A 23,307-nucleotide genomic window follows, 5' to 3' on the forward strand; every position below is an offset into this window, starting at 1 on the left:
CTGTACTGTCAAATGCCGACCAGGAGCGACTGCATCAGAGAACTTCGGCTGGAAATGACCAGATAAGATAAGATTCTGCCCAAGGGTCTGGTGGCTGGGAGCTTCCTGCTGGCATTGATCTATCCCTACTCCCTGGACAATCCGCCAACGCGACTGCAAGTTCACATATCAGGCATATTTGGCGTGGAATCATGCTGTGCCTCTCGCTCCGGCCATAACACTGGCTTTATCACTCTTCATACACTGAGGCGCGAGCCTATGACAACGCTGAATATGTACAACATTCCAGTCCGAACGTGTAGCCACCAACAGCTCGTTCGGCTGAACTTTGAAAGGTGAGCTGTGTCAAAGAGCCGCTGTTCGCTGAGCCAATGTACTTTGCCTACCATAAGCCCACGATCGGTACAGAGGTCAACTATGGCTCAAAAGCGCCGACTCCAGCAATACTACATTCGCACTTCACGGCCCAAAACCATCACTCAGCGATTCCGCGGGCGGGCGTAGCCAATCTGAGGTCCATCCTGAACCACGCTCAAGACCCCAGGTCCATCTCGACTCTTCGCCGGAAGCACTCATAATGCTCTTCGCCCTTCCAACCATGGGATTCCTTACGCACCTTAAAGCCATTCGACCTTAATCTCTCGAGCCGCTCTGCTCGTTTCTGAACCGACTCCTGGACTCCATTACGAAGTGGCATTGCTTTACGATCACGGGGTCGTTCGGATCGATCAACTATTGTCACAGGCGGTGCCGAGCCAGTCGCTGTCGTACCAGCACTTTTTGGGTTGCGACCTGGTGTTGACAGCAGCCACATGCTCGCCAGGCGGTTCTTCGGCAAGGAGTTGTCGTTGACGTGTACGCTAGATGCACGCTTCTCGTCCTCTCGCTTTTGCTGTACTTCATGTGCAGCTTCAAGGGCCTCCTCGACTGCTTCAACGGCAGACTGCAGGCATGTACGGAAGTCTGCGAGAGAGTTGTTGTAATGTGCCAACGAACGAGACGTCAAGTATGCTCGCAGATGACTCTGTGTCTGATGTGGCTCGAATGCACTCCTGATCATGTCAAATCGTGGCGTGATCGGTGTAGGTGCGAAGGCTTGCGTGGACATAGTGGCCAGAGGAGTTGCTGTGGTCCACGAAGAAGGTGTGATAGGTGACGGCAATGTGCCCTCGAATTTGGAGATGAGTGTCTGAACAGCAGTCTTTCTTGCCGATTGAATGTCATTGAGGGCGAATTGAGCACGTGGTGTGCGAGGCAGCGGGCGAGGTACTTCTGAACGAAGAGCTGGGGGCTCGAAGGTGATCTTTGGAAGCTTGAGTGACTTATTGAAGAGCGGCGCTGGCTCAAGCTCTTCACGGAGCATGCATCGGGAGGACTGACTTGCGCTCAGACTTTTGGTAGGTGAACTATCGTTGAACATATCTGCCTGGAGGCTGTTGATGGCGGCCGACACTGGCGTTTCCTCGCCGACACCTGCTTCGCAAGCAGCACTCTCCGTCTCTTCATCTTCGCTGTCGGACTCGATGGTGTGAGCCGCCAAGTTCAGACTTCGCATGGATCGCGGTAACCAGCTCGCCACACGTTCACCTTCCTTGTCGTCGTCATCTTCGCTGTCGCTGAAGAAGTCGTCAAGATTCTGGCCCTGGACGAATGGTCGGCTTTCATGAAGATCCTTCGACAGTGAACCGCCTGTGCTAAGTTGAAGGTAAGGCATGCTGTTCCTCGGCGAGTACTTATTGAAGTCGGGAATCGTGAAGGTGACAGAGACTGATGTACCAGATGTTGCAGAGTCGAAGCTCTCTTCAGAAGGAGACCGAGTTGCATCTGAAATGCGAACCGCCGGAGTTGTGCGAATGTCATGCAGTGGCACAGGGGTCAGACCTAGACCGATGGGCTTCTCATCATCGGACGCGTTGTCTTTGGGCTCATCTGGCGATCGCGGCATGGGCGTCTGGTACGACCCATCACGCTCACTAGCAAATGGCTGAGGCAGGACCGACAAGGCTTGTTCGAACTGACTTTTGGCGGAGTTCAGGTATTTGATCTTGTTCTGCGAGAATTTGTGTGCGGCGATACCCATGCATTCGTGACTGATTGCTTGATGGTAGATGAGGAATGCTCGATGTACTTGATGCAACTCGGCATTCGCAAGGCCGCCTATGATCGATGAGGAACTCGGACTTCGTTCAGACTTGGCCAGAAGTTCGTCGCAGGCGTTGATACAGTTCTTGAAACGTTTATCGAGGTACAGCTTGCGGATGTGAACCATTTCTTGTGGTGGCAGCTGGCGTGTTCTCGTGTCTGCTTGATCCATGGCGGCACGCGGCTCTGTCGGCGGCATCGCTGCTTGCGCGGATGATGATGGTGTTGATGGTCAATGCAAAGGCGTTGAATGTGGGGGAGAAGCTTTGCCTTGCGACTTGAGCTGCAAACGAATAAGTGGATCGGTCGCACGTGGCAACTGACCGGTCGCAGCACCAGCAGGTGACGAGACCGACACCTCAGGGCCACCTGGACTGAGTGACAACCAATGACTCCAACACGAATACTCGGCTCAAGTGTTGATGATCTGTGTCTGCCGACAAATCCACGATTTGCACTTTGCACCACCTCACCACGCTAGTCTCGACCACCGTGTCCATGGTGAGAACTCAACTGGCTCGCTTGAGAGCTCAAAAGCATGAAAGCACGGATCTCTTGTCTCGTTGAAGTAGAGCGAGGGCCACAACCAGATGTCCTCAGACTCTGCAGAGGGTCCGCGTCGCTCCAAGGTGCTGTAGGAAGTACAATGGTATTGCCTTTCTTATGCCAAGACGAGGCATTGGAACTTGCTGCCACCGATTGCCTGAGTCATATCGGCGTGTCTCGTGCCATTGGAGCTGCTTGCCCGAACAGCCATGCAGACGCTGGGACTATTGAACCACTGTCGCGTTTGTATGAGGTGGTCTTCGTACCCGTATATCCCGTGAGAGTACTCCGCAAACATGGGGAATTGATTGGCTGACCGCTTGCCCCTAGCCAACCAACCCTGGAGCCCCGGATCGGAGGTGAGGCCTGGTGTAATGACTTCGGATATCCACAGTCAGCAACCACGGATTCATGCTGGCCCTTCAGGCAGCCTTATATGACAACTCGAGTTATACGAAAGACCTTTCAAGAATTGGGTCGTCAGAAAGCATCAGCCTTGGTCAAGCCGACTACGTCTCGACGGTCCATTGCCAGCTCGAGCCCTAGCTACAGCAGGAAAATCTTCAGCAACAAGCCAATAAAGAAGATGCCAGATCTACAGAAAATCATTGCCCTTGTCGAGAGCAAACGGAAGACCAGTCTACCATGGAATCGACAGGAAGTTGTTCCACAACCATACTACACCTTCAAGCCGGAATCACAGTCATGGAAACCGTGTACGACAGAGTCAGTATCAGCGTCTGCCCACCCAACGCCGACAACATTCAATGTTCTCTCTTGGAACATCGACTTCATGCTTCCATATGAAGACCAGCGAATGACTGTCGCTCTCAACCATCTCCACGAGCTCACCACTCGCAACAGCCATCCCTCCATCATCTTCCTCAACGAAATGCTCGAATCCGATCTCCTACTAATCCAATCTCAACCATGGATTCGCTCATCTTATCACGTCACAGACCTTGACAAGGAGCACTGGGAGTCTGGTCACTACGGCACCACAACGCTTATCCACCACTCCCTGCCGATCTCACGCACTTTCCGCGTGCACTACTCTGCTACCAAGATGGAGCGGGACGGCCTCTTCGTCGATCTCACATTTGCCAACCCCGACCGCACCATCCGCCTCTGCAACACACATCTTGAAAGCTTGATCGCTGACCCGCCTCTCCGGCCTGAACAAGTCAAGACTACGGCCAAGTACCTCCACGAGTCCGGCATCGCTGGCGGTATCATGGGTGGAGACTTCAACGCCATACAGCCATTTGACCGAACGCTGCATTCCGACAACAACCTCAAAGACGCATTTCTCGTACACGGAGGGAACGAGGACGACGATGCGGGTTACACTTGGGGCCAGATGGCGCCGGTGAAGCAACGGGAGATGTTTGGGTGTAGTCGGATGGACAAGCTGTTCTTCTGTGGTGACGCGTTGGAGTGCATTGGGTTTGAAAGGTTCGGACTGGGTGTCAAGGTCGAAGATAAGGCGGTGGAGAAGCAGCTGATTGAGGTAGAAGGCATGGATGGCGGGTGGGTCACCGATCACGCTGGTGTTTGGGGCGTCTTCAAGGTCATCGGAGGAGATATCGAAAAGGTGGGTCAGGGAAAGAGCGCGGCGAAGATGTGAATTCGATGGGCAATAGCAGTGTCAGTGCGAACGACAAATGATGGACATCCAAGCACTTGGAAGGCACCAGCAATTACTACTGTGAGGCTGACGCCGTTGTAGCTGCCCGCTTGATGCCCGATCCAAGCGTGCTTTTTTCGATGACGCCTTCCATGATGCTCCTTCCACTAACAATGCCAGTGGTGCAGATCATGATCCTCCGGCGCTGACCGGACTCTTCCAGCTGCTTGTTGATAAATCTGAGCGCAGCGATTTCCGTAAAAGTGATGCCGCCCAGAAACATCACGAAGACTGTCTTCAGCCCAGCATTGCCGGTCAAGACCGCCTTAGCCTTGGCTGCCCTTTCGTCACTCGGCCTCTGCACGATATTGAACGTCGGACCTTTTGCAGACTTCAGAATATCCTCGAATCCTTGCCATCCCGTACTAGCCGGTGTCAATGGGAGCGGTGACTTGTGCAAAGTCTGCAGGTACTGCTTCTGCAGGATACATTGCACGAGACGGACGCTGAGTGGCGCGTAGCCAGAGTAGACGAAGGCGATATCTTCGGGCTTCTCCTCATTATATTCGTCGATGACGAGACGAAGCTCTTTGCGCATGTACGAGTAATTGGTCTTGGTACCGGATCCGCTTTGAGCTCCGCCGACCGGCAGGAGCAGAGCGTTGGCGCCAGTGCGTGGCTGTAACAGCTCCATCTTCTCTAGTGCGTGCAGGGTAAGGAGGTGTTGGTAGCCATATGCGTGCAATATCTGGCGTTTGAAGGACTCTAGGTCCCGAGGTTTGATACCGCCTGCGACCGTAGACTCCAGGCAAAGGAGGCGTAAGACCGTGGCGACTGGTGCATCACGAGAGATCAGCTCCTCGATGCTGTCGTGCTGATATGATGGGTCGCCTCCGCCAACTAAATTCTGCTGAATCTCGAGCTCTTTCAAGAACATGTCTGTGCGAGTGCGCTTGATCAGGTCATCTGCGAGATTGGTATGAATGCCAAGGGACTGATGCTCTTGCTGAAAGCCTGGTAGCTTGTTCACGAAGTCGCGAAGCTCGTTGATGCCACGGCTGTGTCGACCTTCGTAGTCAGACTGCAGACGATGTGCAACCTGGTTGAGCATCGGACCAACTCTTGCGAAGTTGACGGAGCGAAGCTGGGCATACAAAGCGTCGGAATTGTCTAGCTTGACTATGCGTTTCAACGACTGCCGGGCTGGCTGAGTTGCTGCCGATGAAGCGCCCCGCTGTTGTGGTGCAGCGCCAATGACGGAGGAGTCGATTTCTGCTTGGTTGTGCTTGATGCCTACCAACTCGTCGATCAAGCCCTCGTAGGTCAATTGTGTTAGCAGGGGCGTCGCCGTGTCAACGTCCCTGTCGATGATTACTAGGCTCTCGATGGTTGTGCTCGGCAGGTTCGTGTATTGGGTGGTCGCTTCGTCGGCATCAAGCTCTTTGCGACCGCGTTGCAGTAATGATGTTAGCTTGCGAGCATTGTCGCCCTTTCCAAGCATTCTTGGATACAACCCATGCCGCTGTTGGATCTGCATCAGAGCCTTAGAGGCCAGGAAGATCGAGGTCGTGTCATGGTGCCAGTACAGGTCGTTGAAGGCTTCATTCGCTTCCAGCGATAACAAATCGTCTTCCAATGGAAGGAAGTACAATGGAAGCTCGGCTATGTTCACATCACCCAAAATGCTTCATCTTCGAGTATCTTGTTGGACACAAGTGTTCGCCGAGGCACCCAGACGATGGTTATCTCATGTTCTGTGCTACCCTGACGTTGAAGCTGTTTGACCTGTTCTATCGTAGATCAGCACAAATACCACCTGCCGTGTAGGTCGAGTGTCTCACCAACAACAGCTTGCACAGTCGCGGCCTTCTCTCCGCGAACTAAATAGACGATATTGCGTTGAGAGGAGTCGGTGTTGTTGTTCTCCAGTTCGAAGACTTTGTCAACGCCATAATCCTTGAGCGTGGCTGAGCTGACGAAGAGCGGAAGTGGACCGGTGAGGTCTTTGCTCAGAACAAGATTTTTCTTGCCTCTGACCTGATGGTATATCAGTGTGCCGCGCAACACGCAAGCGGCTGTGCGAGACTCACGCCTTCGAGCAACCCAAGCAGGTCTTTCTTTGCTCTTTCGCGGATGTACTCGGCCTCACGACCGACATCAGGAGCCATGAATCATCAGTCTACCTGGAGAAGTTCTTGCGAGTAATCGCGCTCCCCGAATGTCAAGGTATCAGGACATGTTTGGAGGTTTGTCTCTCAGAGCTGCTGGACATCTGGGTGTGGTACCAGTGTCTCTCGAGGTACCGGGGAGTGGGCTTGGCGACCAAAGTCCCTTGTTTCAAACGCCGCTGCGGGGCGGAGATTCTAGGCTCTCGCATTGCTGAAACGCTCACTGGTGACTTAGAGTGGTTACCAGCAGCGCCACAAAGAACATGTCCTCTGTTTCACCTCTACTGAACAGTCCCCGAGAGTTCTCTACGACCTCTCTATCCCCTCGTTCAGCTGGTGTTACTGAAAGACCTTACTGAGCCCAACGGAGAGACTCTCGCGCTATCCTTTGTCCCCGAACTGCACCTTCACCGACTTTCACACAATATGGGCTTTCTCAAGAAGAAGGATGGGGACGATGACTCGAACAGGAACGCCCTGTTCAGCAGCAAGGGAAAGTCCAAGTCGCCTGCGCCCCAGAACAGCAATCCTTATGCACAAGCCGCTATCCCTCCCGATCCATACACACGAGCGAAGATGAACGCTGGCGTCACTCAGGCCCCGCAGGGGCCTCCCCAGCCTCCCAGGGCGGCTACGGCAGCATGAGCCAAGCCCCGCCGAATCGAGGATATGGTCAACAGCCCAGTGCATACGATAGTCAAGCGGGTGGCTACCCCAACAACAGATACGGAGCGGCCCAGGGCGACAACAAATATCAGGGAGGTGGTGGCGGAGGCTATGCTCCTGATCGATATGCCAACCAAGGAGCCTACGGGGGTGCCAGTAGTGGCGGAAATCCGTATGGTGCACCGCAACCGTCAGGGGCGGCAAGATCGGGCGGCTACGGCGGCCTTGGTCGAACAGCTAGTTACGAGACGACGCCCGATGACAACAGAGACGCTCTTTTTGGTGGTGCCGCTCAGAGACTTGAACAGCGGCAACAGCAAGGACCTCCAGATTATGCCTATCAAAGCCAGGACCAGAGTGGTGGTGATACGAGCTATGGCGCGTACGGTGATCGACAGTTGACGGCAGAAGAGGAAGAGGAGGAAGATATCCAGGCATCAAAGTCAGAAATTAAATCCATGAAACAGCAGGACGTGGCATCGACACGCAACGCTCTGCGTATAGCAGCTCAGGCTGAGGAGACCGGACGGAACACGTTGGCTCGACTCGGCGCTCAAGGCGAGCGGATGCACAACACAGACCGGAATCTTGATATTGCCAACAACCAGGTCAGCATGTCTGACGACAAGCAGAAAGAACTGAAGAAGCTTAATCGCAGCATGTTTGCCGTCCATGTGGGCAATCCTTTCAACTCGAAGGCTCGTCAACAGGAGAAAGACGACAAGATCATGGAGCGCCATCGCCTCGAGCGTGAGCAGCGCGAGGCTACGCGCGAGCAAGCATTCCGGAGTACACAGCGCATGAACCACAACTTCAAGGGCTTGGACGATACATACAGCACAGGACCTCGCAAGACGAATCTTGCCGAACGGTCCAAGTATCAATTCGAGGCAGATTCTGATGACGACCGTATGGAGGACGAAATCGATCGCAACCTCGACGATCTCACCGGAGCGGCCAAGAGGCTGAATCTGCTGGCCAAGGCCACCGGACAGGAAATAGAATCCCAGAACAAATTGATTGAGGGAATCAGCGACAAGGTGAGGCCTAAGTGTCTGTTCGTCATGCGTGTGCTGATCATCGTCACTACAGGGCGACAAATTTGACGACCGTCTCCACTGGCAAACAGAAAGTAAGTGCCTCCGCCACCTCCTGTCAGGCCTTGAGCAAGGACGCGAGCGTGGGCTCAGCTCGGACGCACAGGACTCCCAGAACATGACTTTCTGCCTCCATGGAAGCTCTCCTCTCATGATCGTATTCGAAGCAATGCTGACCAAGACACTCCAAAACAGAACTCAAGAGGATACATTAGACTATTGACGAGCGAATTCATTGTCTTGATTGTACCGCCATGCTCGCCACCCAGCGGCTTGATTGCATCGCTGGGTCGTTGTTCAGGAATCATCGACAGCAGGACGCATCGACTGTTGCGTTGCCATCTGCAAGTTTGGACATCATAGAAAGATTCGCAGCGGTGGGCTATTCATGCACATATGTTTAGATCAGCTTTCGTCCTTTGTGTCACAATTCCTACTCAGTGCTGTGATCGTCGCCACTTGATCGGCGAAACGTGGTGTTGTTACTTCAACTGCTCATAGCAGTAAGGATTGTCTCAACACGTGGCAAGATTTGCAAATGATCGACTACCCGCGCGAAATGGTCGATCATGGGTTTAATATCGACTTCATGTCTACTATTTGAGCGTGTATCCCACCGTTGGGTTCAACGCGCTGACTCTCTGGAAGGTTTTCTGCGGTAGGCTGTCTTTGATGCTGCCGCATGTCTCCTTCTGATTGTAAGAGAACCTTGGCTTGGGATGACCCAGCATTCCTTCGGCGACAACAAACGCAAAAGCGCTAGCAAAACAAATAGTCTGTTACTGTCGCAAGGATGCATGCTCGAGCACGTCTTTCGCTGACAGGGAAATTGCAGACCGAAGAGCGGTCGACATAACGCAATCATAGTCATTTAGTCAAGCTCGGGCCTGGCAGCACTATCATTCCCCAGGACTATTCGAGAAGCAGACGCACTATCACCTCCGGAGCAGCTCTGAGACTCTAAGGGGTCCCGATTTTGACACTGCAGTCCCACCTGGTCACCAGTGGCTTCAAGGTTGAGTCCACTTGATCGACGATCATTCAACGGCGAAAGCTCCATACCGCTGCAGCCCCGTAGTCAACCCCGACAGGTTTTCCTACACACAATGCGCCTGTCTCATCTGAAGCGCATGAGGTGCAGGTTCTGGCAAGAAATGGCCAGCTTTCAATGGAGCGAACGATCTCGTGCTTATCCTCGAAGTATAACACGCAGCACGTTGCATTGGGCGGTAGCAATGGACGTTGCAGCTAGGGCTTGTCTTTGAAGCTTTCATGAAGGATGCGGCTCGGCGTTTGGTTTGTGGAAAGCCGCCAAAAACGCCACAAGATCGAGCCTGCAGCGAGGCTTGCAGGGCTTGCAGCTTCTGTGGAGAGATTGCCGTCTTAACCGTGACGCAGAAGACCGGTGCATTCGAGAACGATTCGACGTCGCGAGACCGTCTCATGGGAGCTGTGGCCTCGTCGCAGCGAAATTAAATTGATGTCGCTGACGTAGATGTGCGACAGAAGACAGCAGATTGGCCATAGCTGAGATGTAACACGTAAGTCTGATGTTTTACAAGATATCACGAGTCACTACGTGTTAAGGCATTGTGCTCTGCCGAGCAAAGGACGACGAGTCGCAGATCTCCAGCAGTCGCCTGACGGATTAGTCGAGCTTGGCTGCGTTTCAGAATTTCCTAGTGCCCTGGAGCAATTGAGCTGTTCCTGAATGGGAAGGACGGGGGATTGCCTATCGAGACGAACCAGTGCTCGCACAGGCCTTGTCGGACAAGCTGCTGCTAAGAACCAGAAGAGTTGCTTCAATAATGAGGCAGTGCATCAGCCTGACTCGGAACGAATTCAACCAAGATTCGCCGCTAGTCTAGCGTCTCTTGAGAATTCCTTCCAACCTCGAGCTTCGGACTCGAGAATTTTAGTGATGGCGGCGAGCCTCCGGGGACGACATAGGCCAAAGTGTGCATAGTCCGTTTTACGGGTTCTGGGCGGATGCTTAGGCGGAGCAAGTTCTCTATCTGTTCAATCTGCGACTGTGGTCGCGCGCAAGTGAACAAGTCACAGCAAAGATGCATGGAAGGTATCTACGCATTCACGGTAGGTGCGACTGACGAAGTTGCGACCTGGTTCCTCGTCCTGTTAGCTCCCAACGCACGCAATCAATTAATACCACTACTGCCCAAACCATCGCTTGCGAGTTCACTGTTGGGTAGAAAGCTTCAAACTTGATCGTGGACATATCCGAGACGCTGCGCGGTACACTCGTGCAACTCCCAATTGGGAGACAAGGGACCGACTTCATCGGTGCAGTTGAAATTAAAGCGGGCACAGTGCGGTGGGTTTTCGCTTCCTCAAGCCACCTTCGCATCAGTCTTACGGGATTGGCTGTAAGATCAGTGCGGGCAAGCTTTGCATCATTGCAAGACCCTCTTTGCAAGCCACGGACACTCTCCGAAAGCCACCCCTGCTTCTCGGACCCAATGACAGCTGAACTGATGGGTCCTTCGACCAATCTCACATTCCTCAATGACGATGCGTTTCCACTTCTTCACTGCAGGGTCAATCTGGCATTGCACCGGCCTCACCACCACCGTCAGTACCCCATCAAGATATTGTTCTCTGCCTCAGAGCTATCGTCATCCAACCACAACTCTGCCCTCACATCGCCTTACCCAGCCATTTGCAACCTATCCAACCACAAGGATCCGGGTAACGCCTCGACCGACGCAACTTTGTCCCTGCATCTGGTTACAACAAGTCGGAACTTGAAAACCTGACCTTCAGACCCTTTCTGGGGGTCCATCTCGTTCTCTTACACCATCCAAGTAGAGGAAGCGTGGCTTTAGCATCATAGCCCTTCTCAGTACCAGGAACTACATATCTATGTCGCATTCCCCACTGAGCGCTGATCTTCATCAATCTATCCAAACATTCCACTACTGAAACATATCTTCCAACTGAAGGAACAACGACTAATTCTCGGGAATCAAAGCCTTACTTTCATCAACCCGACTATCACTGCAGATCTGCCGTAAGCGTGTGCAGTATAACGTCGCCAACGCGATAGCATTATCTGCCAGGTTCTTCTGGAAAGGGGCACTGTACCTTGGGAGCCGCTATATCAGCAACAGCAACGATCGACATCAGATCAACGCCACATCTCCCATTGGCAGCTCACTCCTCTGTCTATCCTCCACACATATTCTACTTAACCTCGCCGATCCCCTCCGCCATACTTCACTGGATCTACTTCAGCACTCCAGCAATCTGGTCTATCAGTAAACAGATCGACCTCATCATCGCAAGTCAGCTACACACAAGCTCCTTGCATTATTCTCAATAAACCTTCCTCATGACTATGGTCATTGATCAACAAAGTCGTCACTACGGCGGCGTCCCCAACTTCGACCACATGTACGGCAGCAACATGCAGTCACAGACAAACTTCAGCGACCCTTGGTCGCATCAGACCAGCAGTCAGCAGGCATACTCTACCATCCCCAAGACTGAGACATCGCGACCGCAACTGTCTCTGCCGTACTCCATGCCGCCGGTCTCTGCGCCGTTAGCTTCAGGTAGCCAGTTCTCCAATCTTGGTTACAACGTGACAGACGGACTAAATGTTGGTCAAGATATCTCCAGATCAGCATATACCGAGCAGCCAACATATTCTCAAGCGCCCCAGCAGCCAGCGTCAGCGTATACAACAGCATACCCGACAATGTCATATGCGCAACAACTTGCTCAGCAGCAACAACAGCAACAGCAACAGCAAGCACAACAGCAACGCAAGCTGTCAGAACCGTACGTACATCGCGCTTCGCGTCAGGCATAGCTAACAGATACAGTGATAATCGATCAAATCCAGGCTTCAATGAGCTTGACGCATCCCGAGGCATGATTGCTTTGAGTCACGCCAACGTTGCAGATTTGACACCACGCAACATATACGAGGCACGTCAACGCGGTTCAATGGAATCCTACGGTTTCCCATCGCAAGCTTCTGCCCATTCCTCGATTTCTGCAGAATCAGGTCGTGGATTCCCATACTACGCCTCTAGTGTCGGATCAGTAGCGGATTCTGCGACGGATTACAGCTCTGCGGCAAGCGATTCGGGTTACGATCCAATGTCGCGCACATTGCCTCGACCGACAGGCTTAATGCAACACTTGGGACCTCCGGCGCCGGCGTCAATGATGGGTTCTTTCTCATCCAAAATGTCAGCAAACACGCAAAAGAAGCACAAGTGCAAGGTTTGCGACAAGCGATTCACGCGACCTAGCTCTCTGCAGACGCACATGTACAGCCACACAGGCGAGAAGCCTTTTGCCTGCGACTACGATGGTTGTGGACGACATTTCTCCGTTGTCAGCAATCTACGCCGCCACAAGAAGGTCCACAAGGGCGAGAATGCCTCAGTCACTTCGGAAGAACCAGAAGACTGAAGTGGCACTGTGATGTACGAAATCAGCAAAAGACATCCAAAAATGTGATGTATCTCGAAGATTCGGTCCTCGCTGCCAATTCGCAACGGCGCCAAATGCAGGACGCTACGCCACTGGTATTGGCAGTGGAAACACTTTCGCATCGAGGAATAACCTCAAAAGATACCCCAGCGTCGTACGCTCCCACGAGCATACACGCGTGATGCGAGAAAGCAAGGACGGCGCCACAGGGAACAGGTTCGCGGCAGTGCCAGCGCACGGTGGAGGGCTGGTTTTGGAGTATAGGAAATGGCGAATCATATGATACCCAGCTGTTCGCTCGCTCAACAAACGACGCGGTCATGATCACGCGTCGAGTCATTCGTTATTAATGTTTAAGAAGTGCTGGGAGGGTCAGCTGTCATTGACACTGCAATCTACAGGACATGGTTTGAGAAGTGCTACTGCCACACTTCGCAAAGAGCTAGATCTAGAGCAATGAAAAATCATGAAGACAGTCAAATGTTTCACCGTGTAGACCATTCACTCGAGTATCTGGGTGCGCCTTGATGAAACATACACTACTGACCCGCAACCGACCACAGTGCTCTATCTCGCTATGTTCCACGAGCACGACCGAAGGTTGGCCGACATGAGCAACTGCCAGATCAGCTCCCGGATCGTCAATCGTGATGGGCACGGCAAACGGACAGGATCAGCACGGCAGAGCGACAGGCACATGTACATACTCACGTGCCTGGCACTGAAACGATGATCTGATGAAACTATGCTGATCTTTCGTTGCTTAAATTAGCGACGCGACCACTATCCTCGAGCCTCTACACAGCAATTCGCTACGACTGCTCAAACGTCTTACGAAGCTATGCGGTATCAGCGAAATTCAACACGAGCAGTGCGCCCAGTGCGCCCCAGGGACCGGATGACGTGCCCCAGGGAAGCCGATAGAGAATTCAATGATAGGCGACTGTAGACTGCCGGTGGCTCGAGGCCGGAAGTCCATTATCACTACTAATCCACATCTCAGGACCCTGCAACACGCTTTCAATATTCATGCCCAATGAGAATTCCTTCAAAACACAGCCCAGCACCCAGATCTCTATCTTTGTGTACGGCATCTCTCCATATAGAGCACAGGGACTCCAAGCCACCATCAAGCCACCATCGCACCGGCTGCACATAATCAGGCAGGTGTTGTGGACGACGTTGTCGGCATGTCGAATCAGACACGGAATGTGTATAATCTCATGAACGGACCCTTTGATGTCAGTGTGTATGACGCCGGTGGCGTTCCACAGGGTCTGAGCATCCCGGTCGGAGGCTTGGAACAGGGACAGGGATTGTTGTGGCCCTGAGCGGAGGCCCCACTAGCCGGTGGGCTTCTTCGGGACCTCCAGTTGTGGGTGAATTTTGACGACGTGAAATCTTGGCACCCTTGCTGTCGTCATGGTGAGACAGTGCGATGTGGTCTCAGAGGAGCCACGCCATAGGCCGAATGTGCTAGCAGTTTATGACAGCGACGGCGACGGCAAATATGGCGATACTACGATGATACTGGCATACGTTGTCGTTGCTGCACTAGCCCGGACCGAATTTCCTGGACTGGGCCTTTGACTCACGAGACACGAATGTGTGCATTCAATAGACGAATCTGTTCGCTGACATCCAGGTAGATGCGTAACAACGGCAACCCAGAGAACACAGAATCGGCGGGTGAACAGGGCAGTTGCGACCAAAGTGACCGAAGCAGGTGTGCGTATGTTTTTGTGGCAGGCTCGACTGAGTCTGGAGACCATTGAACTAGATTCAAGGTAGCAGCGAAGGCATAAGCGACTGCGGCAGTTGCAGTTATGTGTGGACATGTCTATAGCGCAAGCGCTGTAACTACACTGGCCTTGACGTATTCAGTGAGGAACTACATCACAACAATCCATTCTCTGACTCGCTGTGTCAGGACCACTTTAGGAACATCCACTCGATCAGACCACGACGCAGCAGGTTCAAACGACGACTCCTCTCAAGTGCCGATTGCTCGCCTCAAGTCCGGCCATGACAGGTCTTCGCTATTCTGCTTCCCCCATCAGTCTTGTGTGCACGATTCGCCTAAGAAAAGGTGACTTACCTCTTAATTCCCTCCCGTAGCGTTCCCTCGTCATAAGAGAAGATCATCCTGAAGTTGCCCGGCTTGGGCGACTGGTACCGTTTGCCAGTCGACAGGACAACCCCTCCAGCGGCCAATTTGGCCGCCAGCGCGGCTTCTGCTGCCCAGCCGTCGTCGAGCTGCTGATATGGGTCGAGAAACTCGCTCAGGTCGAGCCAAATGAAGAGGCCAGCGTTACTGTTGGAGGGCATTCCTGGTCAGAGGAGCAAGGTATGCGGGTGGTGAGTAGGTAGGAAGAGGAGGCGAGATACGTACCCTTCCTTCAAGTGACTGATCCTCGACTGGTCAAGCAACGCCTCAACGAGCACACGCTGTCTCGCCAGTGCCTCAATGCTGTCCTGTAGGAACCTGATGATGAATGGACGGTCTTCCAGCATCTTCGTTGCTATGTCCATCGAAAAGTGCGACGGCGAGGAAAAGCGGCACACGCCGCCACGGACGGCTTGCGTAAATGCCCTGTTGTGGGAGATCACGCAGCCTAGTCGAAGACCCCCGGCTGCGTAGTCCTGGATGTGGTCAGAACAACGTCTCGGCAGTCTCGCCGGGCTGCTTCAGGCAGAGGAAAGCCGGATGACTCTTATGCACTACTTACCTTCGAGAAGCCATACAGGACATGTACTCGGTCCGGATCGATAATGCCTTCGTCAATGGCGAGGACGGACGTGAAGGACTCGTTAGCATGCCTCGGTCGTTGGTACACCGTTAAAGCGTATATTTCGTCGCTGATCAAGTGCAGGTCGTTCTTCTCACAGAACTTTGCTAGGCCTCGCAGGGCAGCTTGCGAATAGCAGCGTCCTGGCAATATCCAGTATCAGTCAATTGTATCGAGTGTCGCACGGCCAGGAGATCAAGCAAGCTCAGTCACGGGCGCCGGCACCTACCCAGAGGGTTGTGAGGGCTGCAAAGAAGCAACGCCCGAATATTGACCCCGTTCTGCCTGGCCTGGTCATATGCAGCTTCGAAATGCTTCACGCAGTTTTCCGAGAACTGATCCGAGTCGCCGAACGCTGCGTAGACAAACGATAGTCTGTAATGAGCAGTAAGTTCAGAGATGCTCACCATGTGTCATCCGGCTGCTAGATACCATCCGGTGGCCTCTGTATACGCAGCGTTGAGTATTGAGACTCACCCAGTCCGAGCAACAAGGTCTGTTGGGAAAGCGCCATAATTGTACTGGCCGAGGAGAATCGCATCCCCTGGATCACAGAGAGCAAGAGCGCATGCCTCGTTCAAGGCTGTTACGCCTGCCGCGAAAGTGATATTCTCTGCGTCCAATTGCCGCACTGGGCGGAAGTACTCGTTCATATGGCTGGCCATTGCGGTTCGTAGGCGTAACGTGCCTGTGTCGCCCTCGCCATATGAGCAGCATTGTGTGTCGAACGGGCTCTGGAGGGTTGCCACTTAGTCCTGTTGGGTTCCGGCATACGTAGGGATGAACAGGTCACGAACATTCTGATTGATGAAGTCGGACAGTCGCTTGTGCATCAGACGCTTTTGCCCTACTGTCAGCTTCGCGACCAATGTGGCTATACGAGCAGTGCGCCTACGTTCTCTGCATACAGAAGTTTGACTGCTCCATTCGGGTTATGGTCTGGATGGTAGGCATTGAGCTCGCCGTGGTCGAAGCCGATCTTGGCGAGACCAGCGCCTCGCCTGGATATGGACATAGCGGACGTGCGCTGCGCTGTTCGGTAATTTGCATGCTCCATGCAAGGAATGACATGCTTTCATATACGGCGCGATGTTGCATCAAATACCGAAGTTCAGATGGACTTCTCCGCCGCGCCATCGAAGTGTGCTCACATCGAGGTATGATTGAGCCACGCGAAACGGCTTGTCAGGCCTTGACGGTCCATGCATATCTTCGTTGACCTACCTTTGATTCTCATCATGCGCAGGGTACATCCGCAGCCGGTTCGATTTGTTCATCATCGCTCAATATGGTACACGGAGGACAAGGAACCAGTCCCTCATCACTCCTCGAGGTCGGTCGTGCATTACGTAACTCGCAGCAATACTTTGATTGGTCGCTTGAGCACTGCAGCAAACCTTTGGGCTTGGAGGGCTTAACAGGCTCGATGTCTGACCAGCAAAGCGACATGTGGTCAAGTGCAATAACTACAATGCCGGTGGCAAGTACATCAACCCAGACAACGTGTGGACTGCGAACAGAAGACAGAGGAATCAATTGCTTTTGCGCTAACATAATATACAGTAGAAGTGGCTTGTGTATGCAACATAACTTTTTGATGTGCCTTGGAGAGGACCAATGGACCAAGATACGATCAAGAGTAACGTGGCGGCGGTTCGAGGAGATCGCGATCTCTGATGACGGGACTCTGCATGGCGCTCAGGCTTCCAGGATTCGGACTGACGGGTATGTTGCCAGGTCGTGGACTAGCCATTCTGCTCATGATTCCGGCAGACAGCAATGGGTCACTCGGACTCATTGGACTTCTTGGAACGGGAGATCTCGGAGCCATTGAGGAGCGAGTCATGACGCCGCTCTTCATAGACAGCCGAGCGTAAGCCCGATCCTTCTCCTCCTTTGTACGTGTACGAGAACGCGATCGGCTCCGATTGCGATCTGGATTAGGTAATGCCACAGATGGGTCCATGGAAGTTCGACTGAGCATGCCCACAGAATACCGATTGTTCGGAACAGGAGATCGCGCAGGACGTGGTGAGCGAGGTCCCACTGACATATGCGACATGATGCCGACAGAGTATCGGGGATTCTCGCTCCGCTCTGGCTGTGTTGGGGCAGCGACGATACTTTCGAGTTGATACTCCTCCGAAGCCGTACTGGAGGATCGGTCGTCCGATTTAGCTGCGAGCTGTTGTGAAGAGAGTCTTCTTTTGCGCCAGTAGACATAGCCGACGGCGGCAATGGTGATAGCAAGGAGGCATCCCACGATAGTAATTGCCAGCGAGGCCGGTGTGAGCGGACTGATACCAGAACGCTTCACAATCATCGTGGAAACCATGGCCACAGGTGTCAGGTGAAATGGTCGATGAGTAGTTTGATGAGTTGCATGGAGTTGGAGAGCCGAGTCCGCTGGACGTGCATCGCTAGAGAACGTTGCATGCTGCACGGAGAGCGGACAGATCCTATAAGACGTGACAGCGAGTGTGGCCGTACAGATTGACCACGCAGGCTAGCTGTTCAACCAACTGACAGTGACGTTGAAGATCCAGCTATCGACAAGAGTTTTCGGGGCGTAGTCACAGCCTGGAACAGATTTTCCGTCATGAAACATGGCTCCGACAAGAGGTGCCGTCAAAGGTCTTGGCGTTGGCCGCAAACTGGCGTAAATCGAGCGTCGCGTGCATGCTCTCCTGTTGCAGATCATGGATGTGACTGTCGCATCGACAGCGAAGCCTTCAAGGCGTCGCGTCGTTCCTTGGACATTCAGGCTATCGCTTTCGAGGTTTTGCATGTCGAGCCGGCAGAATTTTCGTGGTAAGCTTTCGGTCGTAGGTCGTGTCACCGCGCAGTCGGACCTGGAGTCCAAGAGTCTGGTTGATAGTCGCTCCCAGGATTAATAGCCGTCTTCTCTGCAGTGGACTGTTGGTCCTGTGCTGCTCTCGCCCGTCCAGAGTCTAGCGGATTCAATCCAGCTCCAATCTGTGGTGTTGGTGCCTGTGGTTTCTCGATGTATCTCGCCTTCGCTGCCCATCTAGCATCAGCAAGAGCGGCATTATGTTTCAACTGAGATTGTCTGGTGATGTCGGCAGCTTGCTCGTGTATTGAAGGGGGCTCGTCTCGTGTATGTCGTAGCCATTGATGCCACTGCGGGCTGACTGTAGCGTCACCCATGTGAGTCCGCTTAGTATAGCGGACCATTCGACGCCATCGTTCGGCGTTGAGGGCATCTTTCATCTCCCAGAAAGTATTGCCCGCAAGGTCCTGGCCTGAGCTGTGGTCAGCATTGAGTGCTTTGTTGGATTGCGGCAGACTGACCGATGAGGAACTTCTTGCGCCATGGCAGACGCATCATCTTCCATTTCACCCACAGCTGCCGGAGCTGACTCATGATGGCCACAATGCGCTCCTAGAAGAGCGTCGTGGCAAGTGAGAATCAGGGCAGCCTGAAGATGATGATTGAACATTGAGGCAGTGAAGCCGTCATTTATTTTCCGGAGGAGCAACGTCAGCGTGCAGACCGCCCCCAAGTTCCCAAATTCCGGGCGCCTGCCACCGACGGTACCTTTGAATCTCACTGCCACCACGAGGCATGCTCATCTAATTTGTGCACGTCTACCAACACTGCCATGCACATAGCGACTCATTGATATTCTGTATAGTGCGTAGTAGACACCATGGCGTCCGTGACCAGCCTCGACCAGGACATGCGCAAGATGCGCCTCGACCGGTACACCCCGGGCGCCGCCAACGAGATACGATCATGGATAGAAGGCATCCTCGGGCAGAGACTGGCCAGCGGCGATCTGATGGATGCGCTCAAAGACGGTGTCGCTCTGTGCAAGTGAGTATTGCGATCTCCTTAGGGTGGTCCTGCATCTAACACATGGCAGACTCGTCAATCTTGCCGTCTCGCCCGGCGTCAAGTACAAGGAGTCTTCGATGCCCTTCGTACAGATGGAAAATATCTCTCACTTCCTGCGCGCATGCGAAAACGCCCCTCTCAGCCTGCCTTCCCACGACCGATTCCTCACTGTCGACCTCTACGACAACAAAGACCCAGCACAAGTCCTACAATGTATTGCCGCCTTTAGCCGCCGAGCACACGCCGTCAACCCTACCAACTTTCCAGCCCCGCTAGGAGGCAAGCCGAAGACGACCATGAGTCCTCAAGGTACCGGCTCGAGTAATGGTCCAAGATCACCGGGCTATACCACAAACCGGGCCAGAGGCATCAGTACGGCAGCAGATACTCCTCCCGCAATCGCCTTCAATCCTCTCAACAAGGCGGCATATTCCGGTCGTATCAGTCCTACTAAGCAAACAAGCAGTCTTGCGCGTGGTGGTCTAGCTACTGGTGGACCAGTGAGTAGTTGGAGTCAAAAGGGCGATCAGGACAAGACCGCTCCTGCCTGGAATATTCATCAGTATGGCTATATGGGTGGTGCAAGCCAAGGCAACCTCGGCGTGGCATTCGGCGCTCGTCGGCAGATCACCTCGGCAGGGCCTGAGGTTCCCAGTCTCGCAGAAAAGGAGAAACGCCTGCGGGAGAAACTTGAGCAGGAGAAGCGTGAGCTAGAAGAGCGACAAGCCCAGCAACAGGCGGAAAGGGAAGCAGAACAAGAGCGACAGAGGCAGGAGGAGGAGCAGGCACGTCTGGATGAGCAGCGGAGATGGGAAGACGCAACGAGAAGACTTCGCGAAAAGGAAGACCAAGACCGCCGTAGAGAAGACGATCGTTTACGGCAAGAACAGGATCGACTTCGACGTGAGCGCGAAGCAGCCGACGCTCAACGTCAGCAATTGCAACGAGAACACGAAGCCGAGCAAGTCCGCCAGCGTGAAGCTGAGATGGCCCAACAACGATCCCGTCAGCGTGGAACCAGCGATGCCCGACTGAATGGCCAATTCCTCTCACAATATCAAGCCAACAACCACTCCGACGACCACACTTCTCCCAACCGGTCTGTCAGTAACGAAGCTGCCGCTGAGGCTCAACGCATCGCAGATCTCGAACGCCAGCTTGCTGAGCTGCGCGAGTCCCAACGTCGTGCCGCCGCTTCACCACCTTCCACTCTACCATCTCGCCAACCCCAGCCCACTAGCCACGAAGACGATTGGGCAGCCTCCGAACGCGACTACCTTCGCAGCGAATGGACCAACGCTCAGAAGGACTCCGAGAACTACCAACAGCCCACTAAACAGCCTGACCTTCCAACTCGCCCTCTCCCCAACCCAAGTAACTACACTCCTGGTAGCAACCGCACCGACCGCTTCCTCGCCTCCAACCCCGCACCTCCGCCCGCTCAAACGACTTCCCACCGACCCCAAGACTACTCCACTACCACTGAAGTCGACCTCGAGAACCAGCGCCGCGCCGCATCCCAGACCAAGACCAAGGCCGGCGGTTGGGCATCCTCGTCACTCCTTCAGCGTGAGATGGAGCGCGAGCGCGAGCGACAGCGAGAGTGGGAGGATGGACAGAAGGAGACGGCTACGCGCTCTAGGGACGTGCAGCAGGGGAGTCAGCCAGGCCAGAGCTGGGACGTGCATCAGTATGGGTATATGGGTGGTGATAGTCAGAACCGGGGCGGGACGGGGCTGGGTGTCGGTGGTGCGCGGAGGCAGATTATTGGGCCAAGACCGCCGCCCTGAGGGTGCGGATGAAGAAAGTGGCAGTGTAAGGGGATGTCAAGGCAAATGGCCGGAGGCGGGGACAGAGATGAGAGCATGATTCAATCAACGAATGGGTGGTCATTACGAGCGTTTGATTTACCTGCACATACAAGACAACCGTGCTACTGACGTGGTAGCATCGGAGATTGAGCGAATCGCTTGACCGCTTATCTCAAAGAAGAAGAAAAGTCGTGGCCCATGCAGTCGTCATGTGTTCGCATTTATCATAAGCCGCTCCGAAAGTGCTGTGGTCACCGCAACCCCTCTCATTGAGCGTTTTCATACACAGCGAAATTCTCTCACGCTGCTCTAATGTTGTACACTGACCCTCGATCTCGGCGCAGGTAGTCTTGCACCCTTTCAATGACGCACATCAGTCTGCACCAACACTCGCAACCGCTCACTACTCTCCCTCAACACAACCCTGTCCTCATCCTTCTTGGTATTCGATCCCTTCTTGCCAGCCTTCCGCCCATCCACCGACCTCAACGCAACCTCCAACCTCCTCCTCACACCTTCCTCTACCGCCCATCCCACGATCTGTGCATCGACGCCTCCATTCTGCTCCGGATCCACTAGAGCACCACTCCGATCCAGCAGTCTCGCAAGCGCCTCCACACAAAGCGCAACCCGCGCCTGCGACTCGAAGTCCGTCGAGCTAGCCGCATACGGGAGGTAGCACTGCACCAGCCTCGAGGCGTCAAGCGAGCCGTCTGCGTTGTCGTTCTTCGGAGCTTGACTCTCGAGCATGCGGGCTAGGATCGCTTCGCACATGGCGATGTGGGTCTGTCTGTCGAAGGGGGCGCTTGTGTGAGTGTCGGGCAGGATAATTTGTTGGAAGATGGGGAGGGGCAGGGGGCTTATGAACTCGACGAATAAGGTGTAGAGCTCGTCTTCAGCGACGAAGGCGCTCGAGGAGTGTGCGATTAAAGAAGGTTGTGTGGCGAGTGCGGCGAGTAGGCGGAGAAGGCGGGTTCGCAGGCGAAGGGCGGTGGGAGAGCCAAGTGTGGCGGCTGTGCTCGAGGCGTCGGCTTCGTAGGCGCTGTGTAGCGACACGGTGCTGCTGCGGGCGGAACGAGTACGTCGGGCGCGTTTATTGGGGCGAGTGTCTTCTGTTTCGGAGAACTCGTCCGAGGAGGAGTCGTAGTCGGCAAATTCGTCGTTGTCAAGGTCGATCTTTCGGTCTGCGATCTCTTCTTTGACCTTGGGTCGTTTCAGCTCCTTGTTGAAGATCTCGCGGAACTCGTTCAGGTCGCGTGTCGTGCCCGAGGCGAAGATTGCGCGGAATATTCGGCGACTTTTGCCATAGCCACCGCTGGCGAGCTCAACGTACGACCAGAGTAAGGAGTCTTCCCATGCTTCTTTGGCGTGGCAGTAGACGTAGTCGATCTCCAGGATTTGAATTAGGAGGTCCAGCAGCGGCTCGTAGTACTTCCATCGCTCCGCGTACATGTCTGGGAGGCAAGCACAGTTGAATGCCCAACCAATGAGCGCCCAGAAGTCGTCCGCGCGATTGAACAGATTGTTGGTGCCGGCGTACTGGTGTCTGGTGTCCACATACGTCTCTTCGCTCACTTCTTTGGTGGTATGGAAGAAGTCCTGATACTTGCGGAATCGGAACGCCTTTTGAAAGGGCGTGTATGGTCCTGTGACATTGATTAGGAGACGAAGAAGTTTGAAAGCCGAGATGTTTTGCGCATGCCGTGATCGGTCCTCGGAGCGCGTTGTGGTGTTCGGATGTACTGCGAGCGTGGCTGCTAGAGCGATCTGTGGCGATGGCGGGATGAAAACCTTGGCTGCTGGATTGTGAGGCGAAACGCTATTCGATACGATGGAGTGGAGGAAGTCGAAGGCTTGAGCATTCAAGTCTTCTTCGTAGTAGGCGTGTAGATGCTGGTTGAGTTGACTTGGAATTTCTTGCGTGTCTCTGTAGGGCCAGCCTTGAGTATCATGATGCGAGTCTGGCGGGACGGGTGTCAGGCTCGACATGGGCGAGGAAGACGGCATTTTGACGCGTGAGAGTTGCGACATGTCTGAATTGATTTGAAATTTCACTTCAGCGATCTGACCCTTGGAGTTGCGGTCGCGTAGGGACCGCTTTATGTCGCGTTCGTCATTGCCAGAGTAACGGGCATTGC

The 23,307-nt window shown here is 53.9% G+C and overlaps 11 protein-coding genes across 11 annotated transcripts; 4 read left to right on the forward strand and 7 right to left on the reverse strand.

The window, feature by feature from the left end:
• Positions 1-532: 532 nt before the first annotated feature.
• On the reverse strand, positions 533-2,341 carry AB675_2869 (uncharacterized protein; the record flags this gene model as incomplete). Its single annotated transcript, XM_018142874.1, has 1 exon — positions 533-2,341. The coding sequence occupies one exon, from the start codon at positions 2,339-2,341 to the stop codon at positions 533-535; it is 1,809 nt and encodes a 602-aa protein (XP_018005067.1).
• Positions 2,342-3,274: 933 nt separating this feature from the next.
• Positions 3,275-4,315, forward strand: AB675_2870 (uncharacterized protein; the record flags this gene model as incomplete). Its single annotated transcript, XM_018142876.1, has 1 exon — positions 3,275-4,315. One exon carries the CDS (start codon positions 3,275-3,277, stop codon positions 4,313-4,315), a length of 1,041 nt encoding a protein of 346 aa, XP_018004939.1.
• Positions 4,316-4,391: 76 nt separating this feature from the next.
• Positions 4,392-6,483, reverse strand: AB675_2871 (Vacuolar protein sorting-associated protein 33A; the record flags this gene model as incomplete). Its single annotated transcript, XM_018142877.1, has 4 exons — positions 4,392-5,977; positions 6,079-6,105; positions 6,157-6,352; positions 6,406-6,483. 4 exons carry the CDS (start codon positions 6,481-6,483, stop codon positions 4,392-4,394), a joined length of 1,887 nt encoding a protein of 628 aa, XP_018005307.1.
• A 426-nt stretch (positions 6,484-6,909) lies between these two features.
• On the forward strand, positions 6,910-8,255 carry AB675_2872 (Protein transport protein SEC9; the record flags this gene model as incomplete). Its single annotated transcript, XM_018142878.1, has 2 exons — positions 6,910-7,071; positions 7,110-8,255. 2 exons carry the CDS (start codon positions 6,910-6,912, stop codon positions 8,253-8,255), a joined length of 1,308 nt encoding a protein of 435 aa, XP_018004789.1.
• A 3,340-nt stretch (positions 8,256-11,595) lies between these two features.
• On the forward strand, positions 11,596-12,689 carry AB675_2873 (Zinc finger protein C25B8.19c; the record flags this gene model as incomplete). Its single annotated transcript, XM_018142879.1, has 2 exons — positions 11,596-11,936; positions 12,092-12,689. 2 exons carry the CDS (start codon positions 11,596-11,598, stop codon positions 12,687-12,689), a joined length of 939 nt encoding a protein of 312 aa, XP_018005162.1.
• Positions 12,690-14,804: 2,115 nt separating this feature from the next.
• AB675_2874 (1-aminocyclopropane-1-carboxylate synthase 1) lies at positions 14,805-16,164 on the reverse strand (the record flags this gene model as incomplete). The annotated part of the gene is made up of 5 exons (XM_018142880.1): positions 14,805-15,024; positions 15,103-15,353; positions 15,440-15,642; positions 15,729-15,874; positions 15,977-16,164. 5 exons carry the CDS (start codon positions 16,162-16,164, stop codon positions 14,805-14,807), a joined length of 1,008 nt encoding a protein of 335 aa, XP_018005245.1.
• An 84-nt stretch (positions 16,165-16,248) lies between these two features.
• On the reverse strand, positions 16,249-16,514 carry AB675_2875 (uncharacterized protein; the record flags this gene model as incomplete). Its single annotated transcript, XM_018142881.1, has 2 exons — positions 16,249-16,338; positions 16,395-16,514. 2 exons carry the CDS (start codon positions 16,512-16,514, stop codon positions 16,249-16,251), a joined length of 210 nt encoding a protein of 69 aa, XP_018005020.1.
• A 618-nt stretch (positions 16,515-17,132) lies between these two features.
• On the reverse strand, positions 17,133-17,822 carry AB675_2876 (uncharacterized protein; the record flags this gene model as incomplete). The annotated part of the gene is made up of 1 exon (XM_018142882.1): positions 17,133-17,822. One exon carries the CDS (start codon positions 17,820-17,822, stop codon positions 17,133-17,135), a length of 690 nt encoding a protein of 229 aa, XP_018005094.1.
• Positions 17,823-18,334: 512 nt separating this feature from the next.
• On the reverse strand, positions 18,335-18,834 carry AB675_2877 (uncharacterized protein; the record flags this gene model as incomplete). The annotated part of the gene is made up of 2 exons (XM_018142883.1): positions 18,335-18,767; positions 18,812-18,834. The coding sequence occupies 2 exons, from the start codon at positions 18,832-18,834 to the stop codon at positions 18,335-18,337; spliced, it is 456 nt and encodes a 151-aa protein (XP_018004866.1).
• A 336-nt stretch (positions 18,835-19,170) lies between these two features.
• AB675_2878 (Transgelin) lies at positions 19,171-21,148 on the forward strand (the record flags this gene model as incomplete). The annotated part of the gene is made up of 2 exons (XM_018142884.1): positions 19,171-19,337; positions 19,387-21,148. The coding sequence occupies 2 exons, from the start codon at positions 19,171-19,173 to the stop codon at positions 21,146-21,148; spliced, it is 1,929 nt and encodes a 642-aa protein (XP_018005026.1).
• Positions 21,149-21,529: 381 nt separating this feature from the next.
• On the reverse strand, positions 21,530-23,176 carry AB675_2879 (uncharacterized protein; the record flags this gene model as incomplete). The annotated part of the gene is made up of 1 exon (XM_018142885.1): positions 21,530-23,176. One exon carries the CDS (start codon positions 23,174-23,176, stop codon positions 21,530-21,532), a length of 1,647 nt encoding a protein of 548 aa, XP_018004987.1.
• Between the last annotated feature and the right edge of the window lie 131 nt (positions 23,177-23,307).

This window comes from Cyphellophora attinorum, assembly GCF_001299255.1.
Source record: "Cyphellophora attinorum strain CBS 131958 chromosome Unknown Contig2, whole genome shotgun sequence".
NCBI lineage: Eukaryota > Fungi > Ascomycota > Eurotiomycetes > Chaetothyriales > Cyphellophoraceae > Cyphellophora > Cyphellophora attinorum.